The following is a 22,961-nucleotide window of genomic DNA, read 5'->3' on the forward strand; positions in this document are numbered from 1 at the left end:
TATTTATTTACTTTTTATCACAGATAATTAAATGAAATGACATGACTTCTAAGCTTCTCTCCTCTCAATCCGTCTTCCTATTATCATCATAATTTCCGATTTTTTATTTTATTTTACTGTGTGGGGATTTAAAAGTAACAGTGTCATGACTAAATTAAGAAAAACCTGATTTTTATAATTAAAAAAAGACAACTCAAAACCAATTTGGGATTTGTTTAAATATCATATTTAGCTATACTTTTATTCAAAATGAGGCTGTTCACAGACAATAACAGCCTCGATACTTCAGCAAACAGATTGACAGCTCTTAACAATGAATTATGTGTCCATGGCGTACCACATTGTCATGATGGAAGCTCAGAGTGAATTCAAATTTGAATCAGAGGACCACCATACATTCTTCTCCAAATTCGACTCAAAGTAAAAATCCAGGGGTTGGAGTAAAGGCTAGAAGAGGACCAATTGAGGCAGGCCACAAGTCCGCCATATTGTTGATGCATCAGTTTTGGTTTTTATTGGCTGTATGAAGCTGTTATTGACTTCTTCATATTGCAGCCTTTTCGTGCAGAGTGCGGAGGAGATCGCACTCGCTTTTTCTTTTTTGATGTAGCTCCGGTATTTTTGCACATAGAGACATGGGGCAACACAAAGCTTATTTATTTTTGTTTCAGATGTATTGTATTGTTGCCTAATGAAACTTTATCACTAAAAATAGAGGGGATAAAATCGCAATTAAACGTCCAAGTTTTGAGTCCCTACTCTGTACATACTAAAAATGCTACGGATTTACAACCCTACTTATAGGAGTCATCAAAATCTGTTTGATATTAATAGCTATGGGTATTAGTGTAATACGTTTTATTGATTGTGTTAAGCTTACAATAATACTTAAAAAGCGCTTTTATAATCTAATAATATATAGGTATCAACAATAGTATTACAGCAAACGGAGTAATGTTAGGAATTAAACAACATAAACATATGATATATTATTACATATAAAAAGTTTGACGAATATTAATATAGTTTTTTAAAGTTTTTAATAAAACTATTGAACACATTGCAGATCATAGTTAATGGGAGTTATCTTTCTTTTTCGAATGAGGGAGCTGTTTTACTTGTACGTAGCATTTCTTGTGATCCACCCATTTCGTCTTTGGGTGAAAAGTGATGTGAGGAGTAGTAGAAATTTCATTCTCCTCATCTTCTTCATTGCATTTCTTTGTCTTATTTTTTTGTTCAGGCTCACAAGAATGTGAATAACTCGAGGACGTGGAGATAGAAGCTCGTTTGGTACGTTTGGCTTTGTAATCATCTATTGCAGACTCATGTTCCGTTCTACCTTTAAAAAAAATAACTCTTTTACCATCGTTATGTATACCAAATACCATTAATATTAAGAACATTTTTCAATATATTCAGTGTGAACGAGAAAAACATTAATTAAACTTAAAATTGTACAAAAAAAACCAAAAAATAATTTAAAAAAATATAATAAAGATAACACCATTTAATTTTCAAATATATGGCTTTAGTAATGGGTATCTCCCGTTGTGTCAGTAGAATCGGTTTACGCGTGATGGTGTTCGAAAAACAAGATTTGTTACTAAAAAAACTTTTCGACAGTTTTGTAAATATTTGACTCTGGGTTATTTGAGGGAGAAAAAGAGAAAATGAGCTCTATTTGACAGTTTTTATTCAATAAAGGCAAACCCACATACCAGGCAGCCTAAAATTGTGAATAGGTTTTAGGGTCTAGATAATGTAAGAGCCAACCGCGCCCAATTTTAGTTTCGTCGATTATATTCAAGTAAATATGCACTACGCTCCTCTGGATATATGGATAAAATAATGGACATTGTCGAGTCCGACCCTAATGAAAATACTGTTTTGATTGCCAAGGTGATAAAGATAAATGGAAAAAAATTTTAAAAAAATAATAATAATTACAAATAATGGAATTCTTTTAAATACACATAATGCATAGAACTAAATAAAAGGAAAAAAAAAAGATTTTGAACAAGGATGTATAATGCACAATTTAGATAGAATAAGTACACTTCTCTGCTGTAACACATATGTTGAGCAGTGGATTTGCTTCCCACCTTCGAAAAAAAAATTTTTTTATAATTGGTGTCTGTGTGAGTAACATATATTTATAGTATTTAGTATTATTTATAAAAACTGCACTTCTATCAGTCTCAGGGGTGTTCTCAGTGTGTTGGACTGTAGCGCCCCCCCCAAATTAAGGAATTTTTGCCTTTTACTAGAAATTGTTTCCTCATTCGGGCAAATTATGAAGCAGAGCAAAAAATTTAATTTTCGAAACTTTTTCCAAAAAAAAAAAAAATTTTATTGAAGATAATTTAATTTTTGTGAATAGTTGTTCATATTTGGAATTTATTTTTGAAATTTATTTCAAAAAATTTAATTTTCTGTGAGTAGATATGGATTTTTTGACAATTTTTTCAAAAAAATTAATTTTTTGTCAATAGTTGTGGATTTTGGAAAAAATTATTTTTTGAAATATTTATAATGATAGGTCAATTTTTGTGAATAGTTTTTATTTTTGTAATACAAAAAAAAAAATATTGGAAATTTATTTTAAATTTTTTCCTAAAAAAGTTAATTTTTGTAAATAACCATAGATTTTTCGACTATTTTTTCAAAAAAATTAATTGTCGATCAATAATTGTGGATTTGAGGAAACATTTCGATAAATTTAATTTTTTAAATTTTTTTTCAAAAAATTTAATTTTCCGTGAGTATTTATCGATTTTTGAAATTTAATTTTAAAAATATTTTTCCCAAAAAAATTGTTGTTAATATTTTTGGATTTTTATTCCGAAAAATATTATCCTGCGGACACCCCTGGTCCGGTTCTAATAAAATGTGTATTTCCTAGGACCTATCTTTATCGATCTTTTATGGTAAATACAGCAGCTGAAATGACATAGCTACTAATTACAGCCTTTTAGTTGTTGAAATTTAATCATAATCTCTTTCAAAGGGACAAGATACCTGACGTTTCAAGTAGGAGATGTGTGGCTAGAACGTATAATACTCAAGTTTTATACCTTGTAGCTATCATTCATTATTTTTTTAGTTTTTATATTATTCAATCGTGGATAGCAGAGAAGAATATAAAACGATAGCAGGTACTGTATAACTCAAGATCCAACTAATTGGTCCATGGAACCATTGAATGGTAAACAAGATCGGACAATTAAAAAAATAGACTGATAAGGAAATCTGTCTTAGGAACTATGCAACACTAATAATATCTTATTGATAAGGAGATTAGTGATAGATTGAATAACCAGAATGGTATCCAAACGATATTTGGAGTCATTGCATGCAATGACAAAGTCATGTCCTATATTTTTTAAACGAGGAATCTATGTTGGGGCTTCAGAGTATGTACATTTGGATCGTCACAGATGCTGTGTTGCCATGTATCTCGGTGAATTCACATTGTATAATCTATTTATAGCAACAGAACACAGATAAAATAGCAAAAATACTCTAACTATCATTTATCTCAATTCTAAGACCAATATGTTTGCCAGACCCTTCATCCCTGACGTTAGCCTCATGGAATATTAGTGGGGGAGCTTTGTTGAAAGGATATAAATGGCACTCCGAATGAGGCAAATTTAAAAAAAAAGGTAATTGGGACCTTCGGCTCCAAACCATAGTTTCTGCATAAATATATTATATTGAATCTATTTCTTAATTATGTATAGATGCAATAAAAAAAAATATCAAAAATAATTTTTTTTAATTACTTATTTCATAGGTAAAATATAGCAAGATTGCAAAATTCATTTTTTTGTGCCCACACTGTATGAATACCCATTTACATAAACAACTTTGATATTTAAAAGAATCTTACGCAGTTTTAACAGGATGTGCATCATATGTTAAATCATATATTTTATTTGAAAGATTATCTGTTGTACATAGACGTCGAGTCTCTCCGTCCACTTGCTCCATAGCCAATAGCTCCGGATCTGGATTGACTTTCCTACTCAAAGCAGTTACAAAAGAGGCAAAGAATCTTCTGTTCATGTTCCTACTCATTTGATAGAGTACAAACCAGTCACCAAAGCTGCAGTGTTTAATGTAATGCTCAATATGTCGAATATTTGCATTCCGTCTGAAATAACGATGCATTTTATAACGCATCGTATGGAATCTTACACTCGAGGAGGTTACTTGAATTACTCTGTAAATGAGTCTGAGACAACCAAATAAGGTAAGAAAGAAGTACCAAAACCAGAGGACAAGGAAAATCTATAAATAAATAATCACATTTATGATTCAAAATACGTTTTTGTACATAATATATTAAATTATGACTAAAGACGTCATAGACTATACTTTTTTCTTCAATGTTTATAATTGTATCAAAATGTTATATCTGTTTAACAGTTCGACTATAGATAAATAAACACAGGTATATTTTCAAAATCATAGTCATGTTTCATAGAATATCTATTACAAATAGAAACTCAAAGAATTAGTTTAATTTTTTCTATAGTCTACTTTGTAAGGGGGATTCAAAATTAGAGTTCCATCAAAATAATTAAATTACTCACTGAATATAGTTTTGATTAGAATATGTACTAATGCTCTTTTACTGTGTTTAATATTGCTCTACAATTAGCGTATATCATCTTCATTGTTTTTGCCATTGATCTGAATTACTAAATAGATATTGCCTTGGTACTGAATTACAGCTTGTACGAACAACGTAACCGGAATATTTGCCTTCGCAATTACCATCAGAGAGTTCTTACTTAGTTTGGAGACTTCTTTGACCTCCCTCGTTGATCATGCTCTATTGAAATGTTAAGGGGATCAAGATCAGGGGATGAAAGATGCCAAAATATTTGGCCCCAAAAGTGCTGAAAATTGTCTTTACACAGTTCTTGCGTTTCATTTCAGTTGAAGCCCCATCCTGATGGAAGCAGACGGGGACACTACAGAAGGGGAACTCAAAACTTGCAATATCATTTAAGTACAATATTTGTCCCCTTAAATTTTATTAAAATGCTTAATTACGCAACCAAACAACAGCTGTAAAAATGTTGGAGAAACAACCTAAGAAGCTACGCGTTTGCAGTTTTGGGTGTTTTGGAGAAGAATGTCTGCTGCACATTCAGAGCTCCTCCAAACTTAGATTCACTCTGAGCTGCCATCATGACAACCTGGTACAGAGTGTACACGGCCTTCATCGTCAAAAGCCGTCAATCCGTTGGTTGGTGTGTCTATTCTGTCATTGGTGGTAAAGGAGGTGATATTGAATGATAAATAAAGTTTTTAAACAATCACAAATTTGTTTGAAGTTGTCTTTTATATATTCCATAAAAATCACGTTTTTCGTAATTTAGTGATGCTATAGCAAGTTTTGGGGTTCCACTCTGTATAAGGCCATTCAATATTTGTGAAATTCGTACACACAATACTCTTAATTTAAAGTTAATGGGACTCTAATTTTAAACCACTCTGTATTTCAGTCAAATATGTGTTATTTTATGGGTTTAGAAAGAATTGTTAAACAAATCATACCTTGTCATTAATCATGTTAAGTCCTAAAATGCAAATAGCATTCAGACTCTCAGGTCCTCCTCCAGATCCAAAGCGTGCATATTTACATGAAGCTATCCGAGGAAAAGCTTCACACATGGGATTAATATCATTTTGTAACCTTTCCTCTGGTGGGAGATTGTAGTAGTAGAGTACGGATGGGCCATAAGAAAAGAAATGATACTTAATGAATCGATTTGTAATGAACCATTCCGAAATCACCACCACGAAATTCAGCCCTTCACAGAACAAAAACCAAAAGGCATATGAGTTGTACTTGTTGTGAAGATGATCCTGAAAGGTTTTGATGAGTGCATCCCTTTTTATATCCGCTTCGTCAATTATTTTCCCTCGTGTTCCTTTGGCTAAAAACTTCATAAGACCTCCCTCAATGGAGAGCCACAAGCCTCGAGGTGCATAGAAAAGTATGGCTGACATAATGAGGAAAACTGGCACCCATTGATAGTAACTGTTGTAGAGAGAAGTTCCATCATATTCTCTTTTGGCACAAACACCCCGAAAGTTCAGAGGTATATTAAAAGTTGAGTACATCCAACAATACTGTTCTAATACTTTTTCATTAACACTGTTATCATTCTGTAAATGTAAGTAATGAATATTTTAAAACACATGGGCAAACTATAAATATTTGTAATTTAATTTTTACAAAAAATACTTTTGACACTCATATCTTGAATTAAAAATAAATGCTTGTCGATAAGGTGATTTCTTAAAAGTGTCATTTATTGAAAATATGAATATATTTAAATATTCTGGGAAAGCAAAACGAAAAAATTACCTTGATTCTTTTAATTTTACTAGTTCTTAATTTATCCCATCTTTTTTACGCTATCTGCCTGTTAAGTAGTTCAAGCTTGATCATTTTGATCCCTCAACTATTTTTCTATCTACACCTCAGTGATAGAGTCCAAGAGGCAGCGTGTGTCGACGTACAACTCTCGACTAAAGATATTTGCCATAGCACTTCCTACACCAGGCAACTTGTGGCTACTATCAAGAAGCTTAAGAGGTTTTGGGCATTAAAAAAATACACCCTGACCGGTTTATAAAAGAAAATTGAGGGCAAGTCAACAAGAAGCATGCAACACACCTTTGCTAATGAGCTCTAAATCGATGTCATTTTTGACTATTTTAATAAAAAAAAACTAAAATAGTAGTTTTTTGTGGCAATTTATAAAGTTAAAATGCCCAAAGTTATATTACTCATAAATATATTATAACCCCATAATTTTAATAGATTAAAATAAAATTAAAGTATCAATTAATCATTGTTCATTCAAATGACCAATGCTGTCATTAAGTGATGTATATACAAGTTGTAACAGACGTCGTAAAAATATTAATTGTAAAAAAAATTATGAGGGGCTATGCCTTCAAAAACTTGGGGGGGGGGGGCTCAAATCTCCTATAAAAACGGCTTGAAGTGCTTATTTCTATAATTTGAATGCTTGTTTAATAAGATTGGATAAAGAAAAACAAATGTAATAGTCCGACTTTCTAATTGATAACTTTCACGGACTATAATTTTCCATTATCAAGATACATAGTAAACAAACTTTAGTAAAAAGATGATAGTGCTGTTTGTAGGAATCAAGGTGTACTTATCACCCCTCCTCTCTATTGACACATAAATGAAGAAAAGTACCCTTATACATACAAACGTGCTGTCAGAATATTTTTATTAAAGTGTATTGATAAACAATACGCTATCAGACAATACTTACTCATGTTGAAAAAAAAGTGATACCTAATACAATAGAGTCAAAATCATATATATATGCTTCAAAATCAAAACACTCTTGAACAAAAAACAAGAAAAAGATCAAATCCTAAACTATAATTTTATTTTATAATTACCCCAATATATGTATGTATCACAGACCTTTTTGAGTCAATTAAAAACTTATGATTCATATTTATTGAATGAGTTAGGATACTTGAGAATTTAAGCTATCAGGAGTGCCCAGAAGGAGTGAACTGGAGAGGGGCTTTTTCAAAAAATATATATATATATATTTATATTTTTCTGAGAAAAGCTATAGTTTTTTTGAGATTTACTTCAAAATAGAATCCAAAAACCAAAGCCCCCCAAAAAAAAAAAAAAAAAATCCTGCGAGCGCCCCTGGCTATAGATTAGAACCTTTATTTGATTTGAGAGACTTATATTGGTCCTGATCTGGCCCCTTTCTACCATTAAATCTATCAATTCATCATTTTTTTTATTGTGACAATCAATTATCCTTACTTTAAGTGCAATTTACAGCTCATACAAAAGGGGTTGTTAGAATGATGGGCTCAAGGAAATTGAAACTAATTTTTTTGAAGAATAAAAATGTAATCCACACTCAGTTTTAAGAGAAATCACTCTTGCTTCCTTTTGTGTTGAGGTGTCAACTATGTATATATTTTACCAAGCTTTGAGCTTAAAAAAGCTAAATGTAACATAATTTGCTATTTTATCATCCTTGAACTCTATTTATTTATTTGGAAGCTGAAAGTTTTCTTTTTAATTGTTGGGTTTCATACAAAAAATATACATTCAATCCGGCTGGGATGCAAAAATATTTAAAAAAAAACAACACAAGGAATGACGAAAAAAGCTTGTTTTTTCCTTGCGATTTTTTAACTCATATGAAAGAGTCATGTGCTTTGTTACCGAGCATTAAGTACTCTTATATCAGGGATATATTATTTGAAGGTATTGGTTTATTATATTTAGAAGTAAGGGCTTAAGCATTTTCAAGATATTTCTCATTTAAAACTTAAGACCTTGAAAGTCCCGGTTTTTCAAATCAAAGCATCTTATATTTTTTAGCCCGTGTAATAATGTATTTAAAAACTGCGATCGCACGAAAAAAAATCGTTAAGGTAAATGAAAGAACAAAATTTAATCGATTATTGTAGCTTACTGATGGATATTCACAAAAGCAATTCCAGCCTGCTTTTATATTGACACGTCAAACATATAAAATTTCAATATATCTACTCTTTATATAAATATATCATTGTGCCAGGTCAACAGAAAATCAAGCCGGGGTTACTTTCCTCAAACAAGAGTCTGTATTCTTCTGAATCTGATTATCAGAATCATTGTAGAGGGACTGCATATAGTCCCTCATAAAGCTCGCAAAAAGATTCTCTCAGTTATATGTAGAAAAATAATACATACTCTACATTATGTTTGAAAGGTCATATCCGAGTAGAACAAAGGCATACATATCAAATGAAGGCTACAATCTATAGCCATTATTATGTATTAGGTGTGTGTTAATCTACCTCGGAAATTAAGAGATGAAGCTCATAAATGAGCAGGGAACTAACTCAATGAAGTCAAAACATAAATTGATGGAATTTTGTTTTCCCTAATTTTTGTCCAAAATTGCTTTTGTATTCATACATATGTCAGTATTTTGTTTGATTCAAGATAGGGAATTTACAGCATGCATCATGCATTGAGTCAAATCAAATATATTTGTGTTTGTACATAGTATAATGTAAATTTGAAATGATGACTTTTTAGCACTGATATGTTGTATATTATTTGCTGTGTTTATTAGCTTTCTTTAATGCCGGATCATCTCTCTTTCCTTCTCTTATTTCATATTACATATATATGTAGAGATGAAGGAGTATGTTGTATGTGATTCATGGATAAGGCAAAGTTGAGTATTTAAATAGCATGCAGGATTGAATGACAAAAACTATTTAAGAAGCAGTTGAGTTGTAAAACAAAAGAGATATTAGTAGGGAAGGAAAGGGGTAGGTAGGATTTTTATATGAAGTTAAAATGAAATTCTAGTTACATATGAATAGAATAAGAGGTGGAAAATAAAAAAACTTTTATTTTCTGTTCCTTACCACTTCACAATTAATTGGATTACCAAAGAATTGTTTACTCGTTCCCACGACAGAACACGCTAACAACAAACTTGTTGTAGCTTTGTAGTAGAGCTTAAATGTCCAATTATCAATGCTCACTTGATTTACTTCCAAAAATACTTTAGTAGCCGCTGTAACGGCTCCCAGTATCTCCGCCATAGCCTAAGCTCTTAAATAATACTATTATTACTAATGGCTGTCACTGCTCAATATATATTCAACTATAATTCCTATATTTATTAGATAGAATCCTTTTGAACGAGCGGAGAAATGTTTATCAATATCATGTTACACCTGCGTTCATTATATAACTGCTATTCGGCAGTGGTGATGAATATCACATGTAGTAGTAGTAGTTTGTTGTAGAATATCCTATATTAATACGGCATACACACAAAGGAGTGAGCGCTAAGTTATTTGGAGTTGTGCCATGATAATTAAGGAGCAAGCACACTTTCTGTAGGAAGAAACACATCCCCTCATAAAATACGTTTTTGCAAGGATTGACTCATCCTTTACAATACTGTATGAATGTGCTAGTGTTGGGGTTCGGTCTGAAAATCCAAGACCGGTCCAATTGAAAAATTCGCTATGGATCATACTTTTAAAAAAAATGGTGTCACTTAAAATTCGGTCAATACGTGTTCCATACGGAGTCGTTTATAAATCACCGGTGCCGGAACGCATATGCAATTAGGAAGGGGAGAGACTCTTGGGATTTTTTTTTTGACAATTTGGACTGAAGGTTTTTGTTTTTTTATAATAGCCAAATTTGACAAAAAATTTAATTTACTTTTAAAATGACATTTTTTGGGAGTGGATAATCTTCTGTTAAAAAAAACCCGGTAGAAATATATTAATCTGCAAAAGGGGGAGGGACAATAGAGGGCCGTGAAGTATGATTTGGGAATGTTATTTTGATTTTCTTTGCTATTATTAAAACAAAAATATATTGAAGTATCTCCAAAGCAACCCCTCGAGTCCACGTTTTGCTGCCCAAACCTGTATAACACATAAATCAGAGGGAGGGGGGGGGGAAGAAAATTGGTCCATCTATTGAGACCCCCCCAAAAAATAGTCTATATATTAAGATGTAATTTCTGGAAAATCCCACAAGTTGGATCTGGGAATATATTCGGTCTGGACTGAGTCTCAGCACTAATATGAATATCAAACATGTATAAAAATTTGAAAAGAAAAAAAAATATCTTTTCGCAAAAAAAGGTGTTACTCACATTACGCACTTGGGGGTTGAGAGTGAACTTTGGAGCAATGTTCATGGAGGTCTTTTTGAATTAGTCTAATCATTCATTTCTATGACTGTAGTAATAAACTATACTAATTTGTTACTATTAATATATAGAGAGATTAAAAAAATACAAGGGTGAGATAGTGTACCAAAGATTATTCCATTGCCTTCAGCTGCAAATTTTTTATTCTTATGTTTTGCTGAAATAACCATCAACTTAATAGACGGATTTTTTTAGTAATTTCAATACCGTAAAATTAAAATAATCGGAACTTATTCAATATTTATTCAGCAAGTTTTTTAATTGCAAGTTTGTAAAATAAGTAAAAATCAAAAGTTATATTAAATGAATATATAGGCATAGTATAAAGGGACTCATTAACAACTACAAAAATATTGTTTCCCTCAATATAACAGGTCAGCCGTTATTATTTACTCATCTCTATTATATTATTTTATTAAGATGTCGATTGCTGAGTAAAACATTGTCGTAGTCGCCACTATGAGCACTTATGCCAATCGTCTTCACAAGGCCCCAGTCTATTCACCGATGACCTTCTCGGACAGTACGGAGGGGGGCTGTTATCTCAATCCCCCTCTCGTACTGTATGCTCATGCTGGTGACTTGGACAATATTCTCAAGATAAATTGATATAAAGAAAATAATATTAAATTTTGTTAATGAATAAATTAGGGAATCACATAAAACAGATTTAAAACAGAGTAAGACATATCCCACACCTCTCACTTTTCTATATTAATAGTAGGAACAGATAAATCACATATACGTATAAAACTCATTCATAAAAAACCTCGACAGTTGATTATCCAAATATGTTAATCACTCCGAAACGAATGAAATACCATCCCATATAAATGGGATGCAGGAAATATATTACATGAGAAATGAATAATTGAAATACAGTGTGGATTAAAATATGATATTCATGAGATATTTGTAGAAGGATAGCCTTTACTGGGATACTTCAACACTCTGAGCGACGTAACAGAGGATCAACAAGGGGATTTCAATTCAAATCTGCTTCAAATGATAGTTTGATTTTATGTTTTTCATTATATAAGTAAAGCGTTTTGTAGTCCTTATTTATTCGTTCCAGCCCAGTCAAAACTAGTATTAGAACCGTTTCTTAAGACTATAAGTCCTTCAAAACGTCAGAACTAGCACTGATAAAAAAGAAGGAATAAAGTTTAGTGACGTCATCAAAGACCAAAATTTAGAACACCAACGAGGTTAAAGTGGACAGGACTGCAGTCTACAGTACTAAATAAAAACACTATGTTGTCTATATACAGAGTGGGACCCAAAATAATAGCCACATTAATTTACAATTTCATCACCGTTATCTTAATTTAAAAAGTTTCATTATACAACCAAACAACAGCGGAAACAAAAATAAACAAGTTCCGTTTTTATACCATATCTCTTAGTGTAAGACTGTCGGAGTATTAACACAAAAGACAATGCGTGTGCGTTCTCTTTTGCACCAAGAAGTCTACAAAGACCATTAGTATCTCCCCCCACGGGTACATGGAAGTAACCCAGAAGTCATCCATATTGTTGCCGGATAAGTTTTGGGTCTTCTTGCCTGTATGTGTACTATAATGACTTATTGATGCTGTATGAAGTACATTACAGTCCGATACATCTAAAAAGAACCAAAACTTATTCAACAACAATATGGCTTACTTCTGGTTTACCTCCATGTAATCCTCCTCGATCCTTGACCTCAACCCTCTGGACTTTGCAGATGGGGAAAAGAATGTAATGTGCAACATCACGCCTCATCCAAATTTGGATTCACTTTGAGCGGCCATCAGAACAATGTGGTGCTCCATGGACAGGCCTTTATCGTCAAAAATGGCCAATCTGTTCGGCAGCGTGTGTAGGTTGTTATTGATTGTAGAAGAGGACATATTGTATAAAAAATATAGTTAAATAGATTATGTAAACATATCACAAAAAGGTTTGGAGTTTTCTTGATTTCATCAAAATGAGGTTTTTTGGGTTAATTGAATGTTGATAGGGATATATCCCCCCGTGATGATCTCCTTGTTATCTCCAAGAATTAAAATCCCTAATCCTACCCTTTTAATAAATTATATGATACTTAGAACATTTATACCTATTAATCCTACTTCGCCTCTGTTAAAGCAAAAAAAAAAAAGATAAAAAAATAGATGAATACTTCACATAAGATAGGCTCTCCAAAAAATTGAGTACAGCTTGCAGCAATGGAACACAAAATGAGAAGATTTGACGTGTAGTATGAAAATATTTTGAAAGTAACGGAGTCCATATATATTTGTTGACCATCAGTGGAGTCTTGAAATTGTTTAAAAACGGAGGAGGTCATTATGGATTTCCACATTCGAATTTCAGATAGAACCACGTCCTGTTATAAATAATAATTAGTATGTAGATTTTAATATATATATATATAAAGAGCTGCATTTGTGTAACCGATATCTAGCTACATAATTAAATCATCATATACAGAATATCTATCTAACATTTCATGGGTGTTGGGCCATACCCAACGGGATTTTGTATGTATTTGTATTCATAAAAAAAATGTTGCTTGTATATGTAAGCATTAGAGTTGTATCGGTTCCCACTAAATTTGAAAGTGCCCTCTACATGAGATCCATTAAACTTTTGTTTAACAATTGAATTAGTTAGGTTAAGCTTCAAGTATTCTTTAGTCATGAGGATAGTGTTAATTTATTCTTAATTTTGCCCTTATTAAAGTATTTATTAATATTATTCTACATATAAAACATTGATGAAGACTGGTGGATAATGAAGTCACTGCCTGATCGTTATTGCAACGTCATTTAATAAAGATTGTTCTTTGGGACGGATACAATCCTAGTATGACCCGGGAGTACTTCGTTAACACAAAATAATGTATAGTCGAGATGTGTTTTTTAGAGTTTCACATAGAACATACAGTTAGTATGCCTTAATTAATAATGTCTCAGTCCTTATTCATTAAGTCCAGTTCAGTCTTAGGAACGGTCCTAAAAGTACTTAGGGACCGGTCCTTTGGGCGTTCAGTACTAAAACTAATTAAAAAAGAAGAAATAAATTTGTATGACGTCATCGAGGACTAAGCTATTTAAGTTCTTAGGACTGAACTGTACTGGCCCAATACTGAACTGAACGGGTAGGCAGTCTTCAATCTTAAATAGGGACCAACACAGCACTAACTTTAATAATCCCTTCCTTTAACTTACCATTTCAAAAGTTCACAAATCCAAAAGGAAACAATAAATCTTCAAACTTCACAGTCAAGAGTGAATTAACAAATTAGAGGTATATAAGAGACTCTTATGATCGTACTACAATAATTATTTTGTATCAAATATGCGGGTCTAACTCTACGGGAATTAAAAAAATGAAGACTTCATACAATATAACACATATACATACAATTATTGAAATATGATCCCTTTGCTCCACAAACTATTACAAGTGGGATATCTTTAAAGAGTTGAATACGGCCTGAGTACGGATCTCTTTGCATGTATGTAAATTCATTTGTATATAGAGTAAAGCTAAGACGAGTTGTGATCCCGGCTACGTTATCAGTGAACATGTATTATCCATAAAGATCCGAGGCTTCGGATAAACCAAGGTAACTTGAAATACAAAATATGTTAATTACTCTTTTTGTACTGAGTTGTATCTTCCACCACACACGTTTTCCTTCCCTTTTTTCCACTGTCAATGGAGTGTGACATCATTATTTAACACTATAGCGGTATAGTGTTAAATTCATGAATTGTTTTAAACATACAACTGACTAAAAGGCTTTTAAAATTAAATTTTAAGGTATATTTAAATTGTCTACATTCAGAAAACGTAGAACAATGCATAGGTTAGTTCAAAACTTGCGATAAACATAAATAAGAGTTGTAAAAATTGAAATTAAATTACTTTTAGTTAACAGACAAAATGAGTTATTTTTCTTATTTTCCTAGATAATTTCCTTTTTACATGGGCCTTATTTACTTTATTTATATACTTTAGTAGAATAATACGTGTTTTTTTTTTTGGTAACTTCATGAGGTTCATTAGAATATATACGATGAATAATTTCTATAAGTGTGTCCATAACAAATGGTTTAGTATCTACATAGTTAGAGTGGAATTAATTAAATTTGCCTTTCTATTTTCTTTGAAAAGTTTAAAACTTTTTAGTCGATTGAATCAGTCCCCTACCCTCTTGATTGAGTTTGTAGCCATGAACCGGGAGAAACATTAAGATAGAAATTATTGGAGTTGAGGGAGGAGTCATTTGGCCACGTATCCCGCAACATATATAGACCCACCTTCCTGACAGTTGATTTTGTTTGGAATATTTGCAAAATTTCTTCTATGTAGTTTCCATGTTTATCTTTGCTACCAAATTCTGGGTCCTTCAGCTCTTCTTATTTGTCGAAAAAAATCAAAATAAATCAGTGTCATCAAAGCCTTCAAAGTTGTCCTCTGTAATGGATTCCTACTTTTCTTTAATTTTAATAAACTCCTTGTTACTTGCCGAATCATCCAAGGAGAGGGATCGTCATTTTCCAAATTGACTGGAGTATTTTCCACTTGATTTCATTGCAACAGGATTAGAGTTAGTTCGTGCAATATATCCTATTTTGGAAAAAAATTAAGGCAATCCTAAATTTAGGCGACATATCGATAAATAGGAAAGCTGAGTTTATTTTTTTAAATATTTATATCAGGCCATAATCGACTTAAATAAAATGACTATGACTTTTTGGTAAGGCTTTAAGATACATGACTTCAATAGGATAATTTCATAACTATTATTACTTTTTTCTATTTCATGTTTACAACCCCATTTGTCATTGACATAAGAATTATATTTGCTCTTCCAAATTAACTCTATAACCGTATCAAAAGGTTTTATTTGATATAGGTTGAGAACTGTTCATGACACTAAACAATTGATCCACAAGCTTGATAACATCAGCAACCATTTGTGTAGATAGATCCTCCTTATTCAAAAGTCGAGAGACACTAAATGATTCGAACTTATTTAATGAGATATTCAAAGTTCCTCATTGTGCTTATCTACTAATATATTTATCGTCTCGATTAAAATGAGAATTCCATTCTCTTAGCCTTGAAATCCTTGATCCATGAAATGATTTCTCTGTAGCTTCAATAAGCACATATATACGTAACTCTTTGTTGAATGGATTGGGAAGTATATTTTGTCAGTAGATAATTTTAATTCTGTCCAAAGGCTGATATTTTTAAGGCTCTTTTGAGGAACTATTTCAACAGTACGAATTCCATTACTTTCATATTCTTAAATAACATTGAGAAGTAGCTCCTTTGTAACCGAGCAGTTATAGTCGAAGAAAATTGGTTGCTTCCAAGGACTTATCAATCCACGAATGAATATAAATTTGATACATAAAATAAGTTACTGGGTCATTCCATGTCAAATCAACAAGGGCATGTCACCCCATCCTCTCAGATTTGGATAACTTTTGGCACACTAACTTCAATTCATGAATTAGTTAAGTGTGTAAAATTTCAGTCTTTAATAATGAGTTGTTTCTGAGATATAAATACACGTTTCCGACCAAAAATTTCAACGTCGCTGTAAGGTTTTATTACCGGACGTTATTTTTCTTGTTTATTTTTTGATCCAATTGAGCTACTAACCTCCTGAAATTTGGTCCACTTATTTTAAAGTGTGAGGATACTAAAAATGAAATGAAAATGGAAATATTTAATTACTTTTATTACTTCAATTTTGATTTATAACAAAATCTGAAATATACTAGCAAGTGCTTGATCAACCGTAAAAAAAAAATGAATGCCCAACTCTTATAAATATGAAACTTTGCCAGAATGTTTTACATAAATAGGGGGTATCACAAAAGTCAAAAATCATGTGTTTTTTTTTTGTTATCATAGCCTCCAGCGGTGGATCTCAAAGTTAGGTTACTTTTATTTTGAATTTGGTCAATTTTACTTACGTTTTATATCTTAAACTTATTTGATGATTTATATAGACTAACAAAAGAAACTGAACTACAATAATTCATATTATTGATTAGAAGTAGACAATTTAAAAAAGGGTTAAGCCTGGGTGTAAACACCCATTGAATACAAGAGAATAACTTCTCCCGAGCGCGTTGTCGATGAGCTACAGCGATTCCATAAAATATTTTTGGGTTGGTTGACACTTTTTTTTATTTCGGTCGATTTGACATTGACCCTACAGTTATTTTTTTCTCTCTCTCTCCCTGCAAAATCCTTTATTCAATTAAGTATCTATAGGATACAATTTTTGGAATGATATGTAATTTATAAGGTTATGGAATATAATATTTTAATAGAGCTCATCGAATAGATGATAAAATAGAAACACAAAAAATAAAGATAACAGAGTCAAACCTGATAATTAGTTTTGTACAAATTATGCAAACAATTTGCATTTTGGGTCAGCCATATTTAGGATAATAAAGGAATCTATGGATGCCGTGAATTATAGAGGGAAAAGTACTGGGGTAATATAGATAGAAATATAATTTATATCCATCTTGCCACCAAAACTAATTGGATATTTATAATCCGTTTTATCTTTATAAATAGAAACGGGCATCCCTTGGAGGTTTTTTTCAATAAATTTACATTCATTCTAAGTGAGAGGCAATCTTTTTAAATTGACCATGTCTAAGATAATGGATCATTCAGGAGCTCGGGGGTACCAAGATTTGGACTAATGTGCCTGAAACAAAGTATTTGCTATAGAAGCTTTGTAACTTTAGCGCTAAAGCCTACAGGAAGTGTTTCCTAGAACATAGTAGACAGTGCGCCAGGCAAAAAAAGAATGTAGATTTAAACAGCAAGGGAGACAAATCTACACAGAAGGCGCTCAACGTCATCCCCTCCAACGATAACAGCAATGGTGTCTTCAATACTGACGTAGTGAAGACCTTGGTCTCTGTTAATATCCCCCTTGCAAGATCAACAACAGTGAGTTCAAAAACTTATTGAACAAGGTATCCTAGAAGACGATACCTAGCCTCACCAGATGATAATTGAATGGAATAAGGACCTGCTGGATTGGGAATTTTTAATAATATTTTTGTATTTTTTTTACCAGAATGCATCCTATTTTACGAGATTAATTTGTACATTTGGCCTTTTCCTCCATTTTCAAGTTTTTTATTAGGACTTTTATGTATTTTGTAGACATCACTACTGATAATATAAAAGCTAAAAAAAATAACACCCATTAGAAAAGAAAAAAAAAGGAAAGAAAAAAAAGACCCACAGAAACTTAAAAATGAATAAACCAAGGTTAATAAAAATATTTCTATTAACCTTGGAAAAAACAACATACCTTGTATTTCAAGTTACCTTGGGGTACTCGAACTTTTTACGGATCTTAAAAAGATTATTGTATTACATAATCATAGGTTAAAAAAAAAGATTCGATCAATATTGAACGTAGCATCTTAATTAGTGCTTGGAGCACATAAACAGTTGTATCCCACACGTCCTTCGTGTTATTGCTTCACTCAACCTTCCTTCCGAAAATTGACAAAAAAATCAGTTGGTTGTATGCAAATTCATGCCAACTATGGAATTATTAATCAATAAATTGTTTACAACTCAGACAGAAGCCCATATTTATTCAACCCATCAAAGTTCAGAGCATTGGCTAGGAGAAAAGAAGCATAAACATTATTAACTGCCATCACAATACACTCTATATTTCTGTGTTAGCGAGGTAACGCAGTCCCCGTGCTTATTTGACAGAGTGTTACAACAATAACACACAAATTTACATCGAGTAAATGTAAGCCGTCAATGTTTTTTTCGTTTTTATCAAAAATGTATGTAAATACATATTTAAAAAAATATTTAAAATAAACAAACGTGACGTGTCATCATCAGCTTAAGTAGTCGCGAAAATAACAATTTGTTGCATTAAAATATGCAAAATATGGACTAATTCATGCTTAACATGTTGAATAATCAAAACTTAGGGTTTTAATCCAGCATATAAGTTTAAAATTCCTGAGGTTAACATGCTTGTAATATATTATTAGTTTCAATATTCAGTTCACATCCTTTACTCTGATTCCAAGACTATGGAGGAGACTTGTTAAACTTCATTTTGATTATATATACTATTTATAAATATATTACATTTAATTATGTTTTGTTTTTTGTCATGTTATACTTTCATTATCAATCACAGGAAATTGTTGAAAATAAATTTTTTAAAATTTTATTATTAACTCTGCTTGAATTCTGTAAATGTTTTATTTGTTTATCGTTTATACTTATTATTATAAGTATTTACTTTACGCTGATCAACTGTTTACAAAAAAAAAAGTGAAATAAATACTTGTATATAACAAATGGCAGCTTTACATATTTCTTCTTTGTTGTAACATGTCTAATCCTACCCTGTAACATGTCTCCTCCTACCCTGTACCATGTCTCCTCCTACCTTGTATCATGTCTCCTCCTGGTGTATCAAGTATCCTACTTTTGATTACTTTGAAAAACACCAATAAATGGCTATTCATTATTGATCTGCATCAAAAACACTTTGGAATTAATTGTCTTAGGTAACTAACTACCTATATTATGGTGCCTGGGCGTTGAATTATGTTGTGAAACTTATAAAAGTTAAAAAAAAAAGGATTTTTTGTAGTTTTATATCATCACTCTCCCCTACGGGCAGGGGGGTTTTCATTGATTTGTTACTTAATTCAAATGGGCTCCTTACTTCTGACAAATTATTAAAGTTGTGAGAAACTCACCTTTATCATCCACCACCTTGACTTTATGACCCCATTGACTTAATGATGACGTAGTGGCAATATATAAGAATAAGAATGAAAGTTTTAGTAAATAAAAGGGTATATTCAGTCATGGAGCCCTCTCCTGGATTCAGGTAGCAACTTTAAAAAGCCATGCCCTCTTTACTAATACCTTTTCTTCTCTGCTGAAAATGACTTGTATACATAGAGATGGTATTCTTCGAGTAGACTATGCCTGTGTCATAGTAAAATTATAAATATATTTATTTGTTACCGGACAGTCTTTATAATATGGGATTTCAATTAAAAAACAAAGTAGTGATCATTACTGGAGCTGCTCGAGGACTGGGGAAACATTTAGCAGAGGTATCCATTATGGAAGGTGCAAACGGAGTTATTATCACTGACATAAACAAGAAATTACTACTAACAACGGAAGAAAATCTTAAACAAAAATACGATGCAAACAGTTTAATGTTCAAGATCCCAAACAATGGCATCATGTTTGGGAAGAGTCGGAGAATTTTTTTGGAAATGTTGATGGTTTAGTCAACAATGCTGGGATGTCATGGAGGTTTCCTTGCGATTAAAAAAATGACAGGGGGTGGTAGAATAGTGAGCATTGCCTCAATGGCAGGGCTTATCATCGGTCTTGGAGATGCAAACGAATCTGGATATACTGTTTCAAAACATGGTGTTGTTGCCTTCTAGCTAAAAAATCTATTTTAAAGAAACTACCTGGAACAGAAAATAATAATTTATCCAATTTTCATGGCATAGAATGTTGTGCCGTTTGCCCATTTTTCATTGATACGGATATGTTGAAGTCTGTGGACCTTCATAACAAGCTAGGAAAGGTATTAACAGTAGAAGAAGTCGGAAAGGGATTTCTACTATTTCTAGAGGTAAATAAAAATGGAGCTTGTTATACACTCTATCCTGGCTCCCCAATATACGACACGGATGACTTCCCTTCAACAATGGCTGGAGTACTCCTTAACAAAGTATATCCAAATCTCAAAATTCTTCAATTTAGTACTCTTTTTTCTATGATTGCAGTTGTTGTAACTTTGATTCTGTTTCTCCTAAATGCCGAAAGGTAAATAATTTCAAATATAATAAACAGAATATCCATTGTAGTCTTATTCAATTCAAATAAAAGTGAATATGAGCTGCACACACATTCATACATTTTTCATTTAATACCATTCAAATATAACTAGATACAAATAAAAGACCAAAATCAAGTGTCAAATTTGATTTATTTTAAGTTTGTCGCAATTAGTCAAAATAACTCTTGCTAAATTTGAAACTAAATACCATTCATTTCATGCTGCTGTACTATATTAATTTGTAGTATTTTATCTACAAATTATATGTGAACGACAAAAAAAATAAAGGGTGGAAAAGGCGAGGCAGTATAGAGAAGAATATTTCATACATACAAACAGCTGTACAGCTACAGAGTTGCATTTATATAAGAAAATATACATATAGGTATACAATACATTTGAGTTTATATATATGTTTTGGGTAATGTGGAAAATTGGGCAATGTGCAAAATGGCCCGTGCAATCTATAAAATTTACAATAGATATTTACATTTTACGTTCATTTACATTGTCCGGTATATTTATTTTGGGTTATTTGATCATTAAACAATTCAGTGCAAACAATTTGATCATTAAACAATTCAGTGCAAACAATTTGATCATTAAATATTTGATTATGATACTATCGTATTGCAAGCAATGTGATAATTTAATGCATTTTATCATGGAAATGTATATTGTATTCAAAACATTAAACTTTTGTATGAGAAAAAATTGTCACTAGAGGCTCCATTTTATTTTGTAAAGTATACATCGGCCAAAAGGTTGTGTAAGTGGATAGATGTTTTGGACATAGCTATATTTTTTACTCAATATATAGTCCTTCAAAAGCAATAACAGTCTAAACAAACCAGGGAACAGATTACCTGCTCTTGACGATGGAGACAGTGTTTATAGCTTACAACGCTGTCATGATGGCAGCTCGGAGCAAACCAAATTTTGATGAAGGGGTGTGTTGGACATTCTTCTCCTAGACGCTTTCAATTGCAAAGTTCAGGGATTTGAAGTCAGGGCTGGAACAGGGCCACATGAAGAAGTTTTGGGTCTTCTTGACTGTATGGGACTATAATGAAGTTCTTGATATTGTAGACAGTCCGGATGGAGATACCAAAGGTCTCTGTAGCCTTCTTAGCAGTCACACCGACAGGGATGGTATTGCACACGCCTTGCCTTTTTCGTTGTTCCTCTAATATTTGGTCACTTACGAACATGGGCAGAGAATAGTACTTGTTGATTTTTGTTTCAGGTGTCCTTTGGTTACATAATGAAACCTCGTAATTAAAAATAATTAAGAAGAACTCCTACTATATGCCTTGTTTTGGTTTCCGACTCTGTATATATATATAAAGAAAATAGAAACCGTCTTTCATCTTGGAAAGTTATATAATCATTAACCTTATCAGCAAAGCATTGTCTCACATAAAGGGAGAAGGATTTAATGACAGCGACGATGAAAGAAGAGAAAAAACTATAATGAAAAATATATTGATCAAACATTCTATTGTAATTTTTTACTATCAAAATGACTGTAGACTCAAAGAAAAAGTGTAATTATGCTATTATGTCTATCAAAGTTGTCAATCAAAAATTTCTTTTTATATAAATAAACGCACAGAAGAAGAAGGCAAAAAAAAAGTTTTCTTGGTGTGTAGGCTGTACATATTAATACATACAAAAATATGAAGTAGTCTTTGGTATATGAGTATAATTATCAAAAGAGAAGTGACTTTGGAAAGACTTTAAAAGTCTTAACACCTCATTAGAATCTAAAAGAGCTATATATATATTCCTAAATACTTTTCAAATATGATTTACTAGTCTTGGGTTACGATATGAAAATACTAGACTGTGTAATAAAAGAAACCCATTATTTTTAATAGATTCTTATTTACAATTAATAATTATCTCCTTGGCAAGCAAATCAATGCCTACATGACACTAAGACTTGACGATTTCTATTATTTCTCCACATTTTTGATAATTGACTTGCATCTTTGACATCAAAATTACTCAAACTGAATTGATGAAACCAAAATACCTCGTGATTAATGGATCCAGTATTGGGACCACCAAAGCTATTCACATTTTTAGTCTCCTGGCTTGCTTTTTCGACATTATCGAATAAACACTGTAAAATACAGCGTATTTTCTCTTTAATGTTTAACATTTATGACCCACCCTCAAAAAATACTGAGACAAACAATAACAAAAAACTGGACTTACACAACGCAAGATCCTTAATACTAAAGTGTATGTTGTATATACGAGTA

General features: G+C 31.9%; 1 protein-coding gene across 5 annotated transcripts; it reads right to left on the reverse strand.

Moving 5' to 3' along the window:
* Positions 1-843: 843 nt before the first annotated feature.
* LOC121124221 (innexin inx2) lies at positions 844-14,137 on the reverse strand. 5 transcript variants are annotated; one of them, XM_071890943.1, is made up of 5 exons: positions 14,000-14,137; positions 12,954-13,155; positions 5,575-6,189; positions 3,896-4,296; positions 844-1,338 (listed from the first exon to the last, which is right to left on the reverse strand). In XM_071890943.1, the coding sequence occupies exons 2-5, from the start codon at positions 13,074-13,076 to the stop codon at positions 1,074-1,076; spliced, it is 1,404 nt and encodes a 467-aa protein (XP_071747044.1). In that variant the 5' UTR covers positions 13,077-13,155; positions 14,000-14,137; the 3' UTR covers positions 844-1,073. The 5 variants fall into 5 exon arrangements, with proteins under 5 accessions (XP_071747044.1, XP_040575299.1, XP_040575301.1 ...); XM_040719365.2 differs by having other exon boundaries at positions 12,949-13,155; XM_040719367.2 differs by having other exon boundaries at positions 844-1,342; positions 12,949-13,155.
* Between the last annotated feature and the right edge of the window lie 8,824 nt (positions 14,138-22,961).

The sequence above is a fragment of the Lepeophtheirus salmonis genome, chromosome 9, assembly GCF_016086655.4.
Source record: "Lepeophtheirus salmonis chromosome 9, UVic_Lsal_1.4, whole genome shotgun sequence".
Taxonomy (NCBI): Eukaryota; Metazoa; Arthropoda; class Copepoda; order Siphonostomatoida; family Caligidae; genus Lepeophtheirus; species Lepeophtheirus salmonis.

Coding starts and splice junctions, on each gene's coding strand:
- LOC121124221 (XM_040719365.2), bottom strand. Junction 4,297..5,574: donor TTAACATGATTAATGACAAG/GTATGATTTGTT, acceptor ATTTATTTATAG/ATTTTCCTTGTCCTCTGGTT. Junction 1,339..3,895: donor GCACATCCTGTTAAAACTGC/GTAAGATTCTTT, acceptor TTTTAAAGGTAG/AACGGAACATGAGTCTGCAA.